Here is a 17,191-nt window from a genome sequence, read left to right as displayed (position 1 = left end):
TGTGGGCATCTAGGTCCATTTATTACATAAGAAATAAAATTTCCATTTAAAAAAACCCCAAAATCCGCTTGTGGATACTGATGCTGGTTTCACAGGATGGGCCTCATGGTGACAAACCCGAAGTTGTAGGACTCCGGCAGGCCTTGGTGCCGCGTGCGGTTGAACCGTCTCCAGCTGAAGACGGGGAGACCGCCCTGCACCGGAGGGCCATTGATGGCCGAGGCTGTGAAGGCTGCAGCCAGGCGGAAATCCGACACCTGGAACAAAGGACACGAACCCGGGGCAAAAGGGCAGCGTGAGGGTTGGCACGTCACCGTCCCAGACAGCAGGAACAGCTCCAGGAGGTTTGATAATAAGGTGAGGGAAGCGAGCAGAGGGAAACACGCACAGGCAGCAATTCCTCCCCTGTGCAGAGGTATCTCCAGCCACGCAGCAGCCAGTGCTGAAGGGCACCAGCAAACTGCAAGTTCACACTCGCCCTCTAGCCCCTGCACTAGCCAGGCTGAAAGAGCCAGAGCCTCTTTCCTCAGGACAAGCCTCCCTGGTTTTATGAGGCTGCAGCAGGCAGATGAGGGGGTTTGCCCTAAGCTCTGCTGCATGTTGAGCACTTGGGCCATCCCCTGGAGCATGTGTGGGTAATTCAGGAATGGAGAAATGCAGCAGAGTTAATATTGCTACCCAGACTGCGCTGTTCCATCTTCCCAAACTCAGACACTAAATTTGTCTGTAGAGTTTATAACTAGAAGAGGTTTGGCCTGTGCTCTGGGTTCTTTCAATGCCCCTCTTAGGTCCCCTGTTCCACCTCCAGCCCAGCCCATTCCCCTTGCCTTAACTGTGCTGGCTAAAGCACTGCAGCATGCACTGACCAATCCCTTACCAGACTCCTCTACAAAGCCATTTTCTGCATTCCTCTTGTATTACTCAGCTCTGGGAGTCTCCCACAACTGTCCACTGCAACACGCAGCTTGGCTGGACACAGCAATGGAGATACCAAAACAGCCTCCCCAGGCTTATCCTACCAACCAAACTCGTAATGCAGAAATGCAGCAGGCTGGAGTCCACAGGATAAAACACTGTACAAATTCTCAGCACAACACGGCTACAAAGCTGCTTACTTGGGCATTGCTCTTCATGGTGAAAATACCATATAACCTGCTTAAAACAAATGCTGCTTTCTCCAGGACAGTGGTTCCAAGGATTTTCCCACATCTCCCTAAAATGCAACTTTTCAGAAAACAGTTTTGCAGAGAGGGATGGCTTACTAGAGAGCCGGGCTGTTGTAAAAGTAAACCTAAAGTGAGATTGCACCCACATTCCTGTGGGCTCTGGGAGGCACCCACGGAGTTCTAATGAACAGGAGGCTGAGGCAATACAACAGTCTCTTTCCTTGAGTGAGCTGAAGACTCATTTCCTGCTGCAAGGCTTTGAGGTTTAACCCCTGAACACCACCAGCTCCCATGGAAGTAGTTGTTTCATACACGTCCCCCTGTATCCTATGCCACTGTGCCAGGACTGATGTCAGGGACAGAAAATGAGACTCTGCAGAAAATTCCCATCTGAGGAGGTACCAAAGCACTGGGACAGCATGAAAAGCAGGAACAGCCATTCCAGGCCATGCTTGCCCTGGTGCAGGGAAACATGCTACAGGTCTGACAGAAGCACAAACAGGCTGCAGCAAACATTCAGCAGATGTTGAATCTGTTACCTTGGAGTCATAGCAGCCTGCAGGCACTGGAAAAGAAGGATTCAGGTCTTCCCGGCAGCAAATGGTGTTGCAAGGATTGTGTTCAGCATAAGGATCACGCTGATAGTCTGGGGTGAAATGTGGTGAGAAGGGCAGAAGAAAAGAAAAAAAAGTTAGCCCCTCACAAAAAGCTGATGCCAAGTACAGGAGCCACTAAAAGCTGAGTAACTGCACTCTGTCACATTGCTTTTATGCTTCTCCCTAGGTACCAGCTACAGGTCAGCACTCAGGACAAGAAGTAGACAAGCTCCTAATTCAAGACCATACAGCTACTTCTGCATCCCAGGGGCACCACTGCCAATCTCTAACCACAAATATCTGCAATTCCACCAGATGAAATTCCACATGATGAAAGCTTGTAGAAACTTTGTCAGGAAGTGGCAGGTTGTGGGGGGAAGGGGACGTTGGGAGAGGGGGAAATGCAGGAATGAGAGCCTTTGTTTTCCTGTTCTAGATTACACTAAGTGTCAAGGAGCAAAACCTTTGAACACCCACTGCAGCAGCTGAAAGCCAGGAGGGGAAGGAAGGTGGTGAGCTAAGCATCTACTTACTAGCATGCTGCTACTCACAGCCCAGACAGGAACAATACCCCACCCTGGGAGAGGCCTCCCAAACCTCAAGCCCAGTAATCAGCAAGCTCCCTATAATTGGGAACAAAAATATACCATCTAAAGCTATCAGTACTTTGAGATGGGCTTAGCTAGAAGTTAATTAAGATGAGTTTAATCCAGTTAAGGAGAACTCTGTCAGGAGAAAACTGAGCATTACCTACTCTCCTGGTTCAATCCCTGTTGGCAACTAAGTACCACGCAACTGTTCATTCACATCCCTCCAAACCCCACCCCTCATCGGATGGGGAGAAGAATCAGAAAACAGTAAAAACCATGGGTTGAGATAACAACAATTTCAATAACTGAATGGTTAATAATAAAAATTAAAAAGGAGAGGGAGGGCAAGAGAAATAAACCTGGAGAGAAACAAGTGAGTCACAATACAATTGCTCACCACCTGCTGACCAATGCAATGCCCATCCCTGCACAGTGATCAGCCCCTTCTAGCCAATTCCCACAGTTGACACAATAACCATGAGGTTCAGTAGTATGAAATATCCCTTTGGCCACTTCAGGTCAGATGTCCTGGCCGTGCTCTGCTGGCCTCTTGTGCCCCTACTCACTGGCAGAGCATGAAAAGTTCTTGACTTGCCGACAATTAAAACATCAGAGTTTAAGTAACACTTAAACTATCAACATTATTCTCATACTAAATCCAAAACTACTGTATTAACCACTAAGAAAATTAACTCTATCCCACCTGAAAAAGACCACTTGCCTGAACATGGAAAAAGACCCTTAAATTTTACATTAAATTCTCTGGTCTGATCACATCTAACTGTAGCTTAGGATTTAAGGCTTTTGAGATTGACAGGCTGTAGATGTATTGGGGGATAGCAGTCCATGAATTCTCTTGGGAGTCAGAAGCTTTCTCAAAAAGTCAAATAATAAACTCAAGGGGCCCTGTTCTTGATAGAGAAATTTCAGCCCAGTTTCCTACCTCCAAAGTAAGCCTGTGTTACCTTTTTGCTTTGTGTGTATTCTGCATTTAGGATGATATAACTGACCTGTATGTGAAGCTGCAGCTTCCCACTATAATCCAAGAAATAAAAGTCACACTGCTTATTAAGATCAGCTCTACAGTGCACGAACATGTGTCTTACTGTTGTATCTCATGATGTACTTCATGCTTTCCAAGTCGGTCACCTTGCCCTGGTCTCGACGGAAGATTTTTGCTCTTGGAGCAAGCTCATAGGAGAAATCCATGCCGTATTTGACAACGTATGATGCATACCCACTGAGATTGTAAATCTTTTCATGGAAAGGGATATTGTATGAAGGCCAGTAACCTGCCAAAGACAAATCTGTTAATCACTTGGAAAAGCCAGAAGCTCTTGCTTGTATCGGAAAAGAAAATAAATAATTTTCCATGTTGCATTGCCTTAGCGGCATGTCAAGGAACAACACAGAAAACTGGTTTGAACACAACAAGGCAACAGTCACCGGCACAACCAGAGTTGACTCCCAGTGTAACACCACTGGAGATTGTGCGTGCCCAGGCAACCCGCCCCCAGACTTCCACCCTCAGGACTCCTCCTGCAAAACAGCTGAGATCAGACTTGCAGGAGCCTGAACATGCAGCATGGCCACAGCCCTGTTGCAGAGGCTTCCCTGATGAACCTCAAAGGACTGCAAGATCATTTACCTCCATCAAATTTCACAGTGAGAGGCGCCTGAAGTCACTCTGGTTTTGCCCCCTTCTCATCTCAGCAAAGCAGAACAACACACCATGCTGAGATGTCAGGAAGGGACTGACACACACAAACAAATGGAGATCACAGAGCTACTTGAGGTGAACAGGAGGCAGGCCACCACACACATACTTTGTGCAGTGGGGGTGACACACAGTGATAAAGAAAGATGGGGGATTGCTGCACATTTGCCAGTAGCTGCCTTTGAAGGTAAAGAAGTGCAGAGCAGAGCCTTACTCTAACTTCTCCAAACACAATCCTGCAGTTTTGTTAACTCTGAAGAGCAAAGGATGCCAGGCAGGATTCTGGAGAAGAGTTTTAGGTAGATGACATAAAACTGCCTGAAAGAAGACCACTGTGGAAAGGCCTTGTAAAGAGCCAGGAGACCTTCCAGATCAGAATGTGTGTACAGGATGTCCTGGAGTAAGTAAAAACAGATAACTATACCTTAACATTTAATTTTTTCTATTTTTTAGGCAGCAAGTATGTAACATGAGCTAGGCCCAAGAGTAGCACATTTTCAAGTTGTCTCCAAAGTGCTAACATTCCCTGTTGTTCATTCTCAAGTCACACACATCAGGATTTGGCTTAGAGATTTACTATCTAGGCACTGCTAAATGCAGGCCTCCACATACTAAGATCAGCCCAGCACAGTGTGAGGAGTCTGGTGTAAGATGCTCAAGAAAATCAACTGGAACTCACTGGGAGCAAAACACACAAATACAAACCAAACTTCCTCAAGGGTACGCAGACAGCACAAGCACTGGAACAACTGTCTCAGTGGAGGGCTCACTGGCTTGGGTGCTGCCTGGGATAGGGAAGACCAGAATACCTTGTCTGCTGGCATTCACTTTATGTGACTTAGAGCCTACCTGAAGGAAACAGGCTGTGTACAGGCTGTGTTGTAACACAGGGGTCCTCCAGAAATGTGCAACTTGTCAGTTGCTAACAACGCAGACCAGAGGATACAGATACGTCAGCTTCCAAACCAGTAAGGTTTAGCTGTGATTCCAAAAGGAGCTATTGTCTCACGTGAATGCAGTGTGTACATATGACCCCTTTCTCCCACCTAGAAAAACTTTTTGTTAAAATTGCTAAAACAGAGGAACCTATTGAAGTTCTCCTCCAGCAAGAGGACTTCTGTGTGTCGGGCTCTGCAAGACTGCAAATTCCATGCAGAGAGTGCAGCAGTCAACATAAGCCAGGCTTTACCCAAGGACTGCTATAAGCCAGTGAAACCTGGCAGGGTGCACAGTGACAAAAAGCAAGTCAAGAGAGACTGTGAGGTTGAAAGGAACAGACGACATGAAGGCAACAGAAAAATCCCTGAATGAAAATGCTTTCCTCCTCTGTCCTTTGAGAGGAAAAGATATCAGCAATATCCAGAGACAGAGCAATAAGAATATTGTACATATGGTGGAAGGCACTCAGATCCCACCAGGTTTTGCTCTGATGTGTTGCTTTTGATGTATTACTCATTCATCATCAAGAAACATGAACTGCAGCCTACTCCTGTGACCTATTCCTTCACTTGAAATAGTGTTGCCCTCCCTCACCTCCTGTAAAAGATTTCTGAGTTTTCTTTGTCAATATACAGAAAGCACTGGACATCTTTCCCTGGAAAGGGCAATGTAAGAGATGCCTGGTTTTGGGAACTTATCTGCACTGGCCTACAAAACAAGATGACAGAAGCCATAAAGAAAAAAAAAAAAATCTTTTAATTTCCATGTATAAGGAAATGCTTCATTTTTCCTCAGTACAAGACTTACTACTACTATGGCCTTTGTTCACCTGAGATTTCAATTCTAATCCTCTTTTGTTTCTAGGTTTATGCTTCCAAGAGATTTAAAAAGCCAATGCTGGTGGCAAACTCACTCTGACCAAACTAGAGTGCCCAAAGTGCATTATCTTGAGACACCAACTACATGGCAATGATGAAGTGTGCCAGGGTCAGCTACTCTACAAAGACTTTAAGCCAGCATTTCTCTTAAGAAAGATAAACCTCCTTTACCTGAGCTGCTCCAACCACCTGGGAACAGGGCAGGGGCCTTGATGGGACTTGTCTGGTGTCCTGCATGACATGGAGGAGTTCAGATCTGCTGCTTACAGCAGCTGAGGTCTCCAAAAATGCGCTTTGGTAGTGCTTAGCCCACCCTGTGTGTTGAAGGCTGTCCTCCTAATGTTTAAACTCTCAGAGACTGACTGCTCTGTTATCCAATACACACAAGGTACATCTAGATATCTGGGGAAAGACATACTGTAGGTGTGAAGTAATGTGTAACCTCTAATACATGCTGCCACCTTTGAGAACAGAGCAGCTGCAACATCTCAGAGGGAATAAGTGGTCATGTGTGCTCAAGCCCAGGGCTCAGTCCTACAGAGAATACCACACAGCTGCTCCAAAATCACTGCTGAAAAGGAACTCGGGGTACCTGTCAAGCCTGGCCTCTCTGCACAGGTATAGCACTGCCACAGAGACACAGACACATAAGAGAGATGGGACTTTTCCAAATTACCAATAAAAAACACCTTATAAAACCATATTGACTATATGGCAATGCCTGGAATAAACCAGAACTTTCCAAGAAGCTAGACATCAGGAAAAATTTCAAAGAGAAGCAACCCCAGCTGCTAACACAGACAAATTTCCCATCATTTTGATGACGAGCAATTCATCAATTTATCCCCTCAACATGTGATAAGGGGAAGGAGCACAAAGCACCAGACACACTTAAGGCTCAAGCTTTTTGTTCATGATGTGTCTAGTAAACACTTGTAAATTACACCTGACAGTGAGTGTTCTGCTTCACCAAGATTTTTGTTTGTTTTCCATCAAGCTGTTGCTAGTCTGGCTAGGGAATTAAAGGACCTTTTAAAGAGCAAATATTTATCAGAAAACAGAGATCCAGAAAAGTTCAGGAAATGAATTTAACATAGAACTTCTTTGGTCTTCAAAATTTTATCTTCTTGCAGGGTGACCCACTCAGCAATCATTTCAAGTAGCCCCACAGCATCACAGTCATTTAGTATTTTAGCTCCAAACAGATCCCACATTTCCTTCATTGGTCTCTACAACAGGGCAAAATAATACCAGAAAAAAGGCAAAGATGCAAGCAAGCAAGGAGACAAAGTCTATTTTTCCTTCCTCTGCTTCTAGGAGACACAGATACTCACTGCATTGCTGCCATAGCATACCAGATAAATGAATAGATTGCAATTGACCTGGCTACAGAGGGATGCTCATGCAAAGCACACACAGTTGCTCACACAAAGCTTCCTTATTCTAAATTCAGGACTAGTGTTCAACAAATCCTACTCTAGTACAAAACACAATTCTCAGTTGGCATAAAGAGACGGTTTTGCTAAGCCAGTAACTACTATGGGAACTATTACCTTTCCGGAGAACATTTGTTTGATCAGAATACTCCACAAGGGTTGGGATCTGCTCAACAATGTACAAGGCACCATCATCAAGGCTCCTCTGCAGCTTGACTTTCTTCAGGTCTAGAACCATGTACTGATTGTTGTAGGTTCCTGGGTATGAGAACAGAGAGTTACGTGCCCTGCCAAGGGAAGGAAACAAGTACAAGAGATAGAGGGAACACATCTCTTTTCCTAAGATGCACATGAAGGCATACTTACCAGAGTTGCATTTCGAGAAGGTCTCTGCCCAAGTTTTGCCATCATTTGCCATCATGTTGGCAATGCGGACCCTCTGCCAAGCTAACAAGGATTCAGGCACCACTTGCTTAATCAGGGTGTCATTGAAAACACTGTTGGTAGTCTGCAACATTACCAAGCCGCTGCCTAGTATGTAAAAGTCATCCAGGGACACCAAAAAGCCTTAAACAGAAATAATACAAAACTTGTTATCTTTGTGAACCTTTGATACACTCAGAGAAAAAAACAGAGACAAGTCATGAGGATATGAATGAGTCAACGCATGTGTGTATGAACTCAAACTGTACAAAGATTAAAGATGAGGTAGTAACTTCTGCAAGGGCTTTAGGTCCACCTGTCGACGCAGTTTGAAATGAGAAACTGTCACACTTTCAAGACACCTAATTCTTTGCCTAAACCATTTGATTTGTGTTTGTATGCCAAGCCTGGAATCTTCTCCGTAGGTCAACCTATGTCTTATGCTGAGGATTACATACACAAAATGCCTATCAAGTGTTTGTTTCTAACAAAGAAGTGAACTAAAAAAAATACAAAAATTCAACAATGAAAACCAAAGCAAAGTACTCCAAAAACAAACTCCACAAAAACATTTTCATCAACTTGTATCAATTTTAGGTTTTTACTCTGTAAAGATAACAAATTAATTTCATTATTTTGATTTAATCCCTTTAATTAACCCCTTCTGCATTAAATCAAGCAGAAAAAAAAATCTTCCTTCTAGTTCCATCTTCTCCAGTCTAAGTATTCTTAAAAGCATCTTCAAGACACAGGCATCTCTTAAATCATAAACCACATACTGTATGAGGAGAAGCTCTACCTACTCCCCTTTCTGACATGTTGTCACTGGGGTTTTTTATGCCTGCCAGCTCTGCAAAGTCAATACAGTGATGGATCTGTGGGCAGGATTCCCTTCCAGGTTACATGCCAACAGAAGTGCCAGGTCCAGCTGCAAACCCTTCACCAGGAGGTGGCATGCAGAGCTGCTATACCTTGGATAGCATGGGGACTACTTGTACAGCAGAAATAAATTGGCTTTTAGATTACTCAGCAGGGCTCCTGATGGGGAAGTCATACAGAACCTAAACTCTTGTTAAGAGGTTTTTAATAGCATCATTCTTCAAAGAGTACAAAATGATAAAATGCTGTGCTACACCATAATAATTGAGTTCCTCTATGAAATCTTCCACAGCAAGCTTTATTAATGCAAGCTGCAAAGGTCACCAACCTATGACAGCAAGAAAGACAACCCAGCTCTGCCTCCTGTTCCTGGGCTTTTATCAAAAGGCAGACCACCTTCAAGGAAAAGTAATGTTTAAAGGCTCTAGTACAGCAAAATTTCTTTCAAGTAGCAAGTTCTTACATTAGAACAGATCCAGGAAAATACACTGCATGGTCATCTGTTCTCTAAAAAGATAGCAGTATAGAACAGACTGATCACCCTGGCATCTGGTATTTTACTCATGAAGAGAGAGTTGATACATTATGTACGTTATCAGCAGAGATCTCTCTCAAATAAGTAAGGACAAGAGAAACATCCTAAACTTGTCTCTGCCACTCAATTTTATACAAAGACAAGGGATACTCTAGCAATAACCAACTGCATTACAAGTCAAATGGTGCTCGTCCAAACAAAGACAATAATTGAAATTGTTAAAGCAATTGTTTTAACAACTGTTAAATGATGTGAATTGAGCATCAATTCCTGTGGGTGACAATGCCAAGTGTCCTACTTCTAAACAAATCAACTAGTTTACTTCTTCAATTTCAAGCAACAGCTGAGATAGAACAGAAAAACTTGACTCAAAGCAAGTGCTAACACAAGGAATGATATGAATTAACTGAAGGTTGAACTCTGTAATTCAAATAAACTGCAAAGCTCAGCTAAGCTGAAAACAAGGGGATTTCCTTCAGGCCCTTAGTATTTACCAAGTTTAATCCTGCAATGTTTTATAACACAACATGCTCTCTATGCTACACCATTACTATCCTAATTATTCTAAGATGGCATATACCATTTTGATTTAAGACATAGGCAACTCTGAAGCAAAGGAAAGCTAGAACACAAGCAACAGGTTACCCACAGTAAAGATATCCAGAAAAATAAAACCTGGCCAGAGAAGTCTAGAGATATCAGCAGATATTTGATGTCCTCTTGAGCCATTCTTCTGTGTATGAGAATCTGTTGTAATTGAAGGTGTTAGCTCACTGTATGCTTCTTCTGTGTTTGTTTTTCCTGTAAAACCATCTCTGCAAATACACCTCCCATTTTTTTTAGAAACACTCAGTCAATTTTTTTTAAATTTTGTTTTACTACTTCCTCCAATGAACCTGACAACTCTACAGGGAAACAAGTGAAAGTTCCTCTGACTGCATTTTCTGGATCTGAGCCATTTAGATTCAGTTTCCAAATGCCACTAGAAAACGGAAGTTTCCAGAGTCTAGAGTTTCACTCACCATGATCTTAATCAGCCAGGCAAAGCAAAGCATTTTTTGCAATCTGAGATTTTTTTTTGCAATATGAGCCAGTATTTGCCAGAAAGAAAAGAGCATGTAGGTGACAGCATGCTCCTGGCTGCTATTGTTCTGAAAGAGGTAGACTGCTGCTTTCTGGATAAGACAGCATCAGCTTTTTTTGTGCTTTAAAAGGTCACTGTGCTCATTCAAGTGCAGAAGGGGTCAGCTTAACAGGCTGGAAGTCAAAGCTATCAGGTCTAGTCCACGTCTCAGGGATGGAAGTGGCTCCTGGCTGAGATGCCCAATGCTCTGGTATACAAACACAATTGAATATGGGAAAGTAAAGGTATTCCCTGGATTAGCAAAGAATCAGCAGCTGCTTCTCATGCCAAGACTGAACACTCATCAGCTGCCTTCCTTCCACTCTCTCCTAAGCACTATGAAATAGCACATCCCACACTATAGCTCTGGTCTCATCTCCAAAGCTCACTTAGACACTTTCCTTTGCTTCCCTCCAGGTTTTAAACAGATGCTGGAGGGAGCAGGAAAGCCAGAAATGGTCTGGCAATACCTCATGAGCATGGTATTGCTGAGAACAAAGGCTACCACCTTTTCCAAGGTTTGCTCCTCCCAGCTTTTCCTCAAGCAGTGGGGAAGGATTATGCTGCACTAACACCAGATTACTTCAAAGGCAACAGATACAAAATACCTCTCTACTCCCATATCACCACCTAGCTCAACCAAGAAGGATCCCAATAATGGACCAGAGAAGGAAAGGTAGAAGTAAAATTCTTCAACTCTTCTTCTACTGTTTTGTTTACACTGCTAAAATCAAATCAACATACTTTAAAAGACTGTGGCTCAGCACAGAGAAGGTAGTTCACTATCCAAACCAGAGTGCTTGGTCAAAATGGCACATTCCTATTCTTAAATGGAGCTCAAAAAAGCTCCATCCAAATGGATGAAAATCCTGGAACCTCCCTGCTATCCAAAGAAAACCACAAATTTTACCATTTAGTTTGGCTCATTTCTTTGAACGCCTCAACAGGCACTGTCAAGAATTGACTGGAGGTGGTGGGAAAGGGGCACAGGGGGAGAAAAGGTACAGGTTCCTGTTTGATTCACCACTAGATATGTGGTGCAAAACATAGAACCTACTTTGTCTCTATTATCACTTTTTTATTCCCTCAAATGAGCACAGCTTCATTCAACATTTGTAAGGAACAGTAACATTTTCTGCACAATTTCAGTTCTCTCTGCTGTGCATTGATTCACCAGCCACAGAAGCACTCATGTCCAGACCTTGAAGAAGGCAATGAAGCTCAAGCTTTGAGTTCAGAGACATTCCTCCTTTCCAAAGCTTCACAGAACTGTCCTACATGCAGCTCTGCAGATGAAGACTATGAGCAGAGTTCAGTGAAGATTAAAGTGAGTTAGCGTGGAAATGAGCAGTAAGTGAAGAAATCATTCTGCAAAACTAGATATTACACTGCCATTAATTCCCACTTGACTGTGCCTCTGCAGGACTACTGCTGCTCTGAAGGGGAGAAAGCAGCAAAGAGAATACATGCTGTTAACAAGGGACATTTGAATTTGGTGGCAGAACACTGATAACTGCTGGGGAAGCTGGGATGGACTCTCTAACTCCTGCCTGTCCTCCAACCTGCTCACTCACAACATGAGCAAAGAAGTGCAAGGCCCTTCAGCTGTGCTCACCCTAACAAAAATCATGGCTAGTCAATAGCCTCAGAACCTCTAAACTGAGTTACAGCAAGTACTAATTTTTGTGGCCTAGCAGTCTGTCTTCTGAAATGCAATAAATAAAAGAAAATTATTATGGATAATTTTACTCTGTGACCCCAGGAGAAATCATGGATTTGGTACATTCCTTCTCAGATGACAAATGACCCCTTAACGTTTTCTGACACAGCTTTTAGACAGCAGTATAGTTTTATATCCAATCTTACTGGATGACAACAATCTTTGAATAACTCAGTTAAGTGTCACTGAGGGCCTGGAAGGGCACCTGTCCTTTAATGTTCTCTGTTTCCTCCAGAATTTAATAGTTAATATGTCCATAGGATGATGTTACTTTTCAGGAGAGATTACTAGGTTGGCCTTTCTTACTGGTTCTTAGTATCTATCAGAAGAGAGACTAAAAGCAGAACTAAAAACAGGGAGACATTACAATTGTCAAGTTGAACCATGGCCAGGAGCTGCAGATTCCAGAGTCAGATGCTCTGAAAATATCTCTCATCATAACATGGAGCAGAGGAATTTGGCAGTTGCCTCCTTCCTACGTGATGTCCCTGGAGCATTTCTAGGCCAGTGCTTACTCATCCCATGGAAAACAGCAAATCTGTGAACTACACCCACAGCTAATGCAATTTGCTGCAGTCAATGGACCATGCTTGTCTCGTGCTTGTGACAGCACCCTGTAATCAGGCAGCCAATGAGCACACTTTGCACGCCACAGACCTCTAAAACTTCACTGTAGCCATGGGAACTGTGCTTTGCAGCAGTTCTCATTCAGTTTTGTTGGTAGAAGTTCACCTTCCCACATGACTGTGTCAGAGTCCACATGGCAGTAGGAGGCTTTAAAATAAGCCATCTCTGCAGACCTCAACACTCTCAGGGAAGCACACTGGGATTTTGAACCAATGGACAGACCCCAACCATTTCCACAAAGCAGTAGCTGATTTTCAGGTATCCTGTCACACATCATGCTTTATCAGTCTCATGAAAACAGAATATTTGCACTTCCTCATATAAAGAATCCACAAAAGGGAAAACTGAAAGACATCACCACAGACACTAAAAATAAAATAAGAAATGCTCTGTGTGGCTGATCTTGATCCCCAGTTTTGAATCTGCAGCACAGTGCAGCATACAACAGTTGCTAAACAGAGCTGCATCCTTGTCAAGGGTAGTCCTATCATCAGTATTTCAGCTGAGAAATGTGAATCAGAATAACTTTATGAACATTCACATGATGAATAGAGCTCAGTAACCTTTGCTTTAGACCAAATTACACAGGCATGGCAAAATTCCTTGCAACAAGGGAGGGAAATTCCTCAAAGGCAATCACAGATAAGCCAAGCTCTTGAAAGGCTATACACTAAGAGACATTAAGAGTACCTCTATCCCTCCTTCAAATTAAAAATTTCTGTTGTCAGAAAATGCTGCATTTCTGAGGAGGGTCACTGAGAAGGGTCAGATCCCCACAGAAAAAGGCTTGTTTTCAATGTGAAATGAATGCAACTGCTTTTCAAAACATTATCCCAGTCATAGTCTCAGGAGCCCCTGCCATGAAGGACCCTTGCCCTTATAGTAAGGCACCATAACTCAAAAAAGCACATTTTGAAATCATCAACCAACCAAAATCCATGAGAATGAGATAGTCTCCTAAAGTACTTACTTTATTTAAAACATTTTATGAAGATTCTTGACTGGGTATTTTTTAACTTGAAATTTCACCTCTAAAAACTTATGCAATGTCAGAGGGAGTTACAGAGTTGCTTTGGTTTTGCAGGTTCCTGTTTCTTGGTGCTATTCTGTAGCAAGAGTACATATTTTGCTACTCAAACATTACTGGCTGGCAATTTCTAACATTTGGCCTAATCTTCCCAAACGAGACTCTAAATATTTTGGCTGGCTATATTACTAACACACCAAATAATCATTAAAAAATATTCCCCTCTGCAACAGCTTATAGAGAAACTGGAAGACAAAGATGTGAGGGGAAAGGAAAAAAAAACCCAACAACAAAACTACTGAAGCCATCTGAATCCAACATCAAAGAAGCCAATACACTTTCAAACAGTGAGTGTTTGATACTCAGTAATAATCCCATTTACAACAGGAGTCATGTCACAGTGGTAAACAGAAGTGCTCAAAATTGTTGTTACCAAACATGAAAATGCTGTAGGCATGATGAGTTCAGTACCTGAGATGACTGCAGACTGCACAAGCAGAATTCAAAGCAGCATGTTTGTGCCAGAGGTAAAAAATTTAACCAGTACTATTCAGAGGGCTGAAGGTGATTAATCAACAGCTACAGACAATGATAACAATATGCTCAAGACAGAAAATTCAAGCTGCCATTTTGTCCTCTTGGTGGCTAAAAGTTCTAAGGTAGATTGAAGCCAGTGCTTTTTGAGTTACCATCCTTTCCACAGCCAGGACAGCTACAAGACAGTAAGGTGGTCCATGCCAAATTGAATATCTACATTGTTTTGGTTCTCTTGACTTTACCTGGGTAACTGCTGAATGAGACACGGCTGGTGCTGGTGTATGGATCAACTATATTGAAGTTCCAATGCTTGTATATTCTCAGTGTGGCTGCATAAGTAAACCAGCTGGAATGGGCAAAATATATATTCTCATATCCTGGTAGAACCTGGAAAACAAAAGCAGAACGATGAATAATCTCAGATGCCACAATATTCTGCATGCTCTCTACTTCATAGAAACAGGGAGAATTACTTGTTTTAAGTAGTTTGGTTAATACTGTGTTGTTGAAGAAAGAACAGATTCTTGTGCTTATAGCTGTGTACTAAATGGACTTCTGAAACGTCTAGGAACAATTCTTGCCCATGTGTTGTTTTCAAAATAAAACACCTTGGAGTTATTGGGGATACCTGCATCACATGGTATGTTTTTTCTCACAGTTTCATTTTGAATATATCTATTCACACATTCAGATCAGATCTTTGCAAACATACCCAACATTAATTTAAAACATGCTGTTTCTGTGAGAATTCCTGTGATTCACTTTGAAGTGAAGTACAGAAATAAATGCAAGTAAATTCCATTTGAAAAGGTAAACATATATATTGATAATATATGTCCTCAAAATATTTCCCTGGTTCTACAATTTGTTGTTAGCTCAGAAACCTCTTGCTGTAGGCAAATGCTTCAGTCAATCTTTCTCAATTTAAGGTGAATGTTGTTTCTCTGTGATACATTGAGTGTCCAGATGCTGATTAAATATCCTTAATAATTTTAACTGAAAAAATGTAATTGCCACCATGATGCATCAGTCACTTATCTTAAAAACGTGGGGGTTTTTTCTGTTATCACTCCTTCTGGAAAGTCGTTCAAAGGTACCACTATTAACAGAAGACATCAGCCATTTGCACACATTTGTTTTTATGTTAGCACTGTCCTTTCGTTTAAATATTCCTTTTCTTTTTTGCCCTGTCTATTTGCCCAATGTATTTGTAGTCATTCGCAATACCCATTTTCAGACCTCACTTCTCTAGGTGAAATCAGTTATTCTTGTCCAGTTTCCTCTCCCTGGTAGATCCTCATTCCCTAGTAATTCTAGCAGCTTTTCACCATCCATCTCTGTGGTTTTGGTTTGGTTTGGTCTTTTCCCTCCCCTTGAGCACAAGTGAGAAAAACTGGACTCAAAATCCTATGCAGGCACAAATGACAACTGCATAAATGCATCTTGATCATTGACATAAGTCTCTTTATGCACGTGCAACACGAACAGGGCAAACTCCAGAAATGCAGATGTGTGACACTGCAAATCAACACAGTCACTGGAGATTAAGTTCTGGTGCTCACCTTGATCAGTGCAGAGCAGTGTCCCATGTCCCACTGGTATCTCCCATGGCCTCCTGGATCCACATTGCACTGTCCACCCCGTGCAGAATAATCAAATAAGGCAGGAATAAGGTCCAACAGGTCTCCAACTGCATTCAGAAACTGGACATCAAAGCTGCTCAGTGGCTGAATAAAGGAGAAAACGACAAAAAACACTTTGAGACAGAAAACCAACAAGACAGCTTCAGTGCTTACAATTTTTCTTTTGCTCCTGAAGGAAGCTCTTCTGTGGTCTATGAAATGCCTACTGGCAAGGCCCAGATGCTCACACTCAGTATGGTACCAGGCACTGAGGAAATCTTTCAGGATCTGGCCCTTGTAGTGGCATTACCAATGCTAGGATTTCTAAGGCAAAAAGGAAGATGTAACTGTAACTCAAGAAACCTTGGTGTGTGTTTGCAAGCAGCATACCAATCAGGCTGTTATTATGGATATACTAAGGTAAAATTTAATTTTTTTTTTAATCTAGATGTCCTCGAAGAGTCTTACAGTAATGCTCTTGGGAGCTCTTGGGTTTTTTATAAACACTGCAGTTTAGGAAATCCTCAGGACTGAGGAGGAAGAAACAAATGAGGGAAACAATGTTAACAATACCAATCAAACTAGCTGAAAAAGTAAAGTCAGTCAAAAGGCACTCTGTTATGTGCTTTAGAAAACTCCTTACGGTTGGAGCTAGCCAGGATTAACTACACACAGCTGGTTGTGCAACATGCTCTTTAGAACCTCCTCTTACTTTGCCCCTTCAAAAATAAGAGCTTAATAGTGGTTTAACCTCAACCTTCAAATACCATTTTCTAAATCTTTCCTGTTCTTGCTTTCACCATGCCTTTCATTAAGGCAAGGCTTAAGGAAAAGAAGACAGAACACACATCACTGTAATTTTATAACGCCACATAATCATACAGTAAAGAAACACATTATAAATACAAACCACTGTTAGTAAACCATACAGCTGACCTGTCTACAAACCCCAGGAAAGGGGGACAAGGAAAAATTAAACAGCATCAAATCCATTTACCTTTTATTCAGAAGGCTGAATTCTGTGTTTTTTATCTGCTGCTTTGGCAGAAAAAATAACCAACAGGAAAACCAGAAATATTGTAAACTCCAGTCCATGTATCCCAAGGGAAGGAATTAAACCTTCCCACAATGCTTACATGGAAGAGAAATAAACAATTCTGATGACTAGAACCATTAATGGCAGAAGGCCCCAACAGCAGTTGTAGTATGAGGAAGAAATCCAAAACAAATTTTCATGTATGTTACATTGCTTTAGATCATCATATTTTTGCTGTAAGGATACAAACAGGGAGCAACATCAAGAGACATGTCTTTGGATAGTTTTAAGCAACTTAGAGGTATGAATTGGTCACAAACCAGCCACTACTTCTATTTCA

General features: G+C 42.2%; 1 protein-coding gene across 2 annotated transcripts in view; it reads right to left on the bottom strand.

The window, feature by feature from the left end:
• Positions 1-17,191, bottom strand: part of PLBD1 (phospholipase B domain containing 1) — a 37,499-nt gene continuing 20,308 nt past the window's right edge. Inside the window, exons 5-11 of one of the 2 annotated variants that reach the window (XM_066319843.1) lie at positions 15,756-15,920; positions 14,436-14,580; positions 7,689-7,889; positions 7,440-7,580; positions 3,459-3,644; positions 1,706-1,812; positions 1-257 (exon numbers count right to left, since the gene is read on the bottom strand). In XM_066319843.1, the coding sequence (XP_066175940.1) occupies positions 90-257; positions 1,706-1,812; positions 3,459-3,644; positions 7,440-7,580; positions 7,689-7,889; positions 14,436-14,580; positions 15,756-15,920 (1,113 nt within the window). In that variant the 3' untranslated portion in view covers positions 1-89. Of the gene's footprint in view, positions 258-1,705; positions 1,813-3,447; positions 3,645-7,439; positions 7,581-7,688; positions 7,890-14,435; positions 14,581-15,755; positions 15,921-17,191 lie in introns of both variants that reach the window. The other variant, XM_066319844.1, reaches the window with a different exon arrangement.

This window comes from Sylvia atricapilla, chromosome 5 (assembly GCF_009819655.1).
Source record: "Sylvia atricapilla isolate bSylAtr1 chromosome 5, bSylAtr1.pri, whole genome shotgun sequence".
In the NCBI taxonomy this organism is placed as follows: domain Eukaryota; kingdom Metazoa; phylum Chordata; class Aves; order Passeriformes; family Sylviidae; genus Sylvia; species Sylvia atricapilla.
The sequence above is the reverse complement of the archived record's forward strand: the minus strand, read 5'-3'. Positions and strand labels throughout refer to the sequence as shown.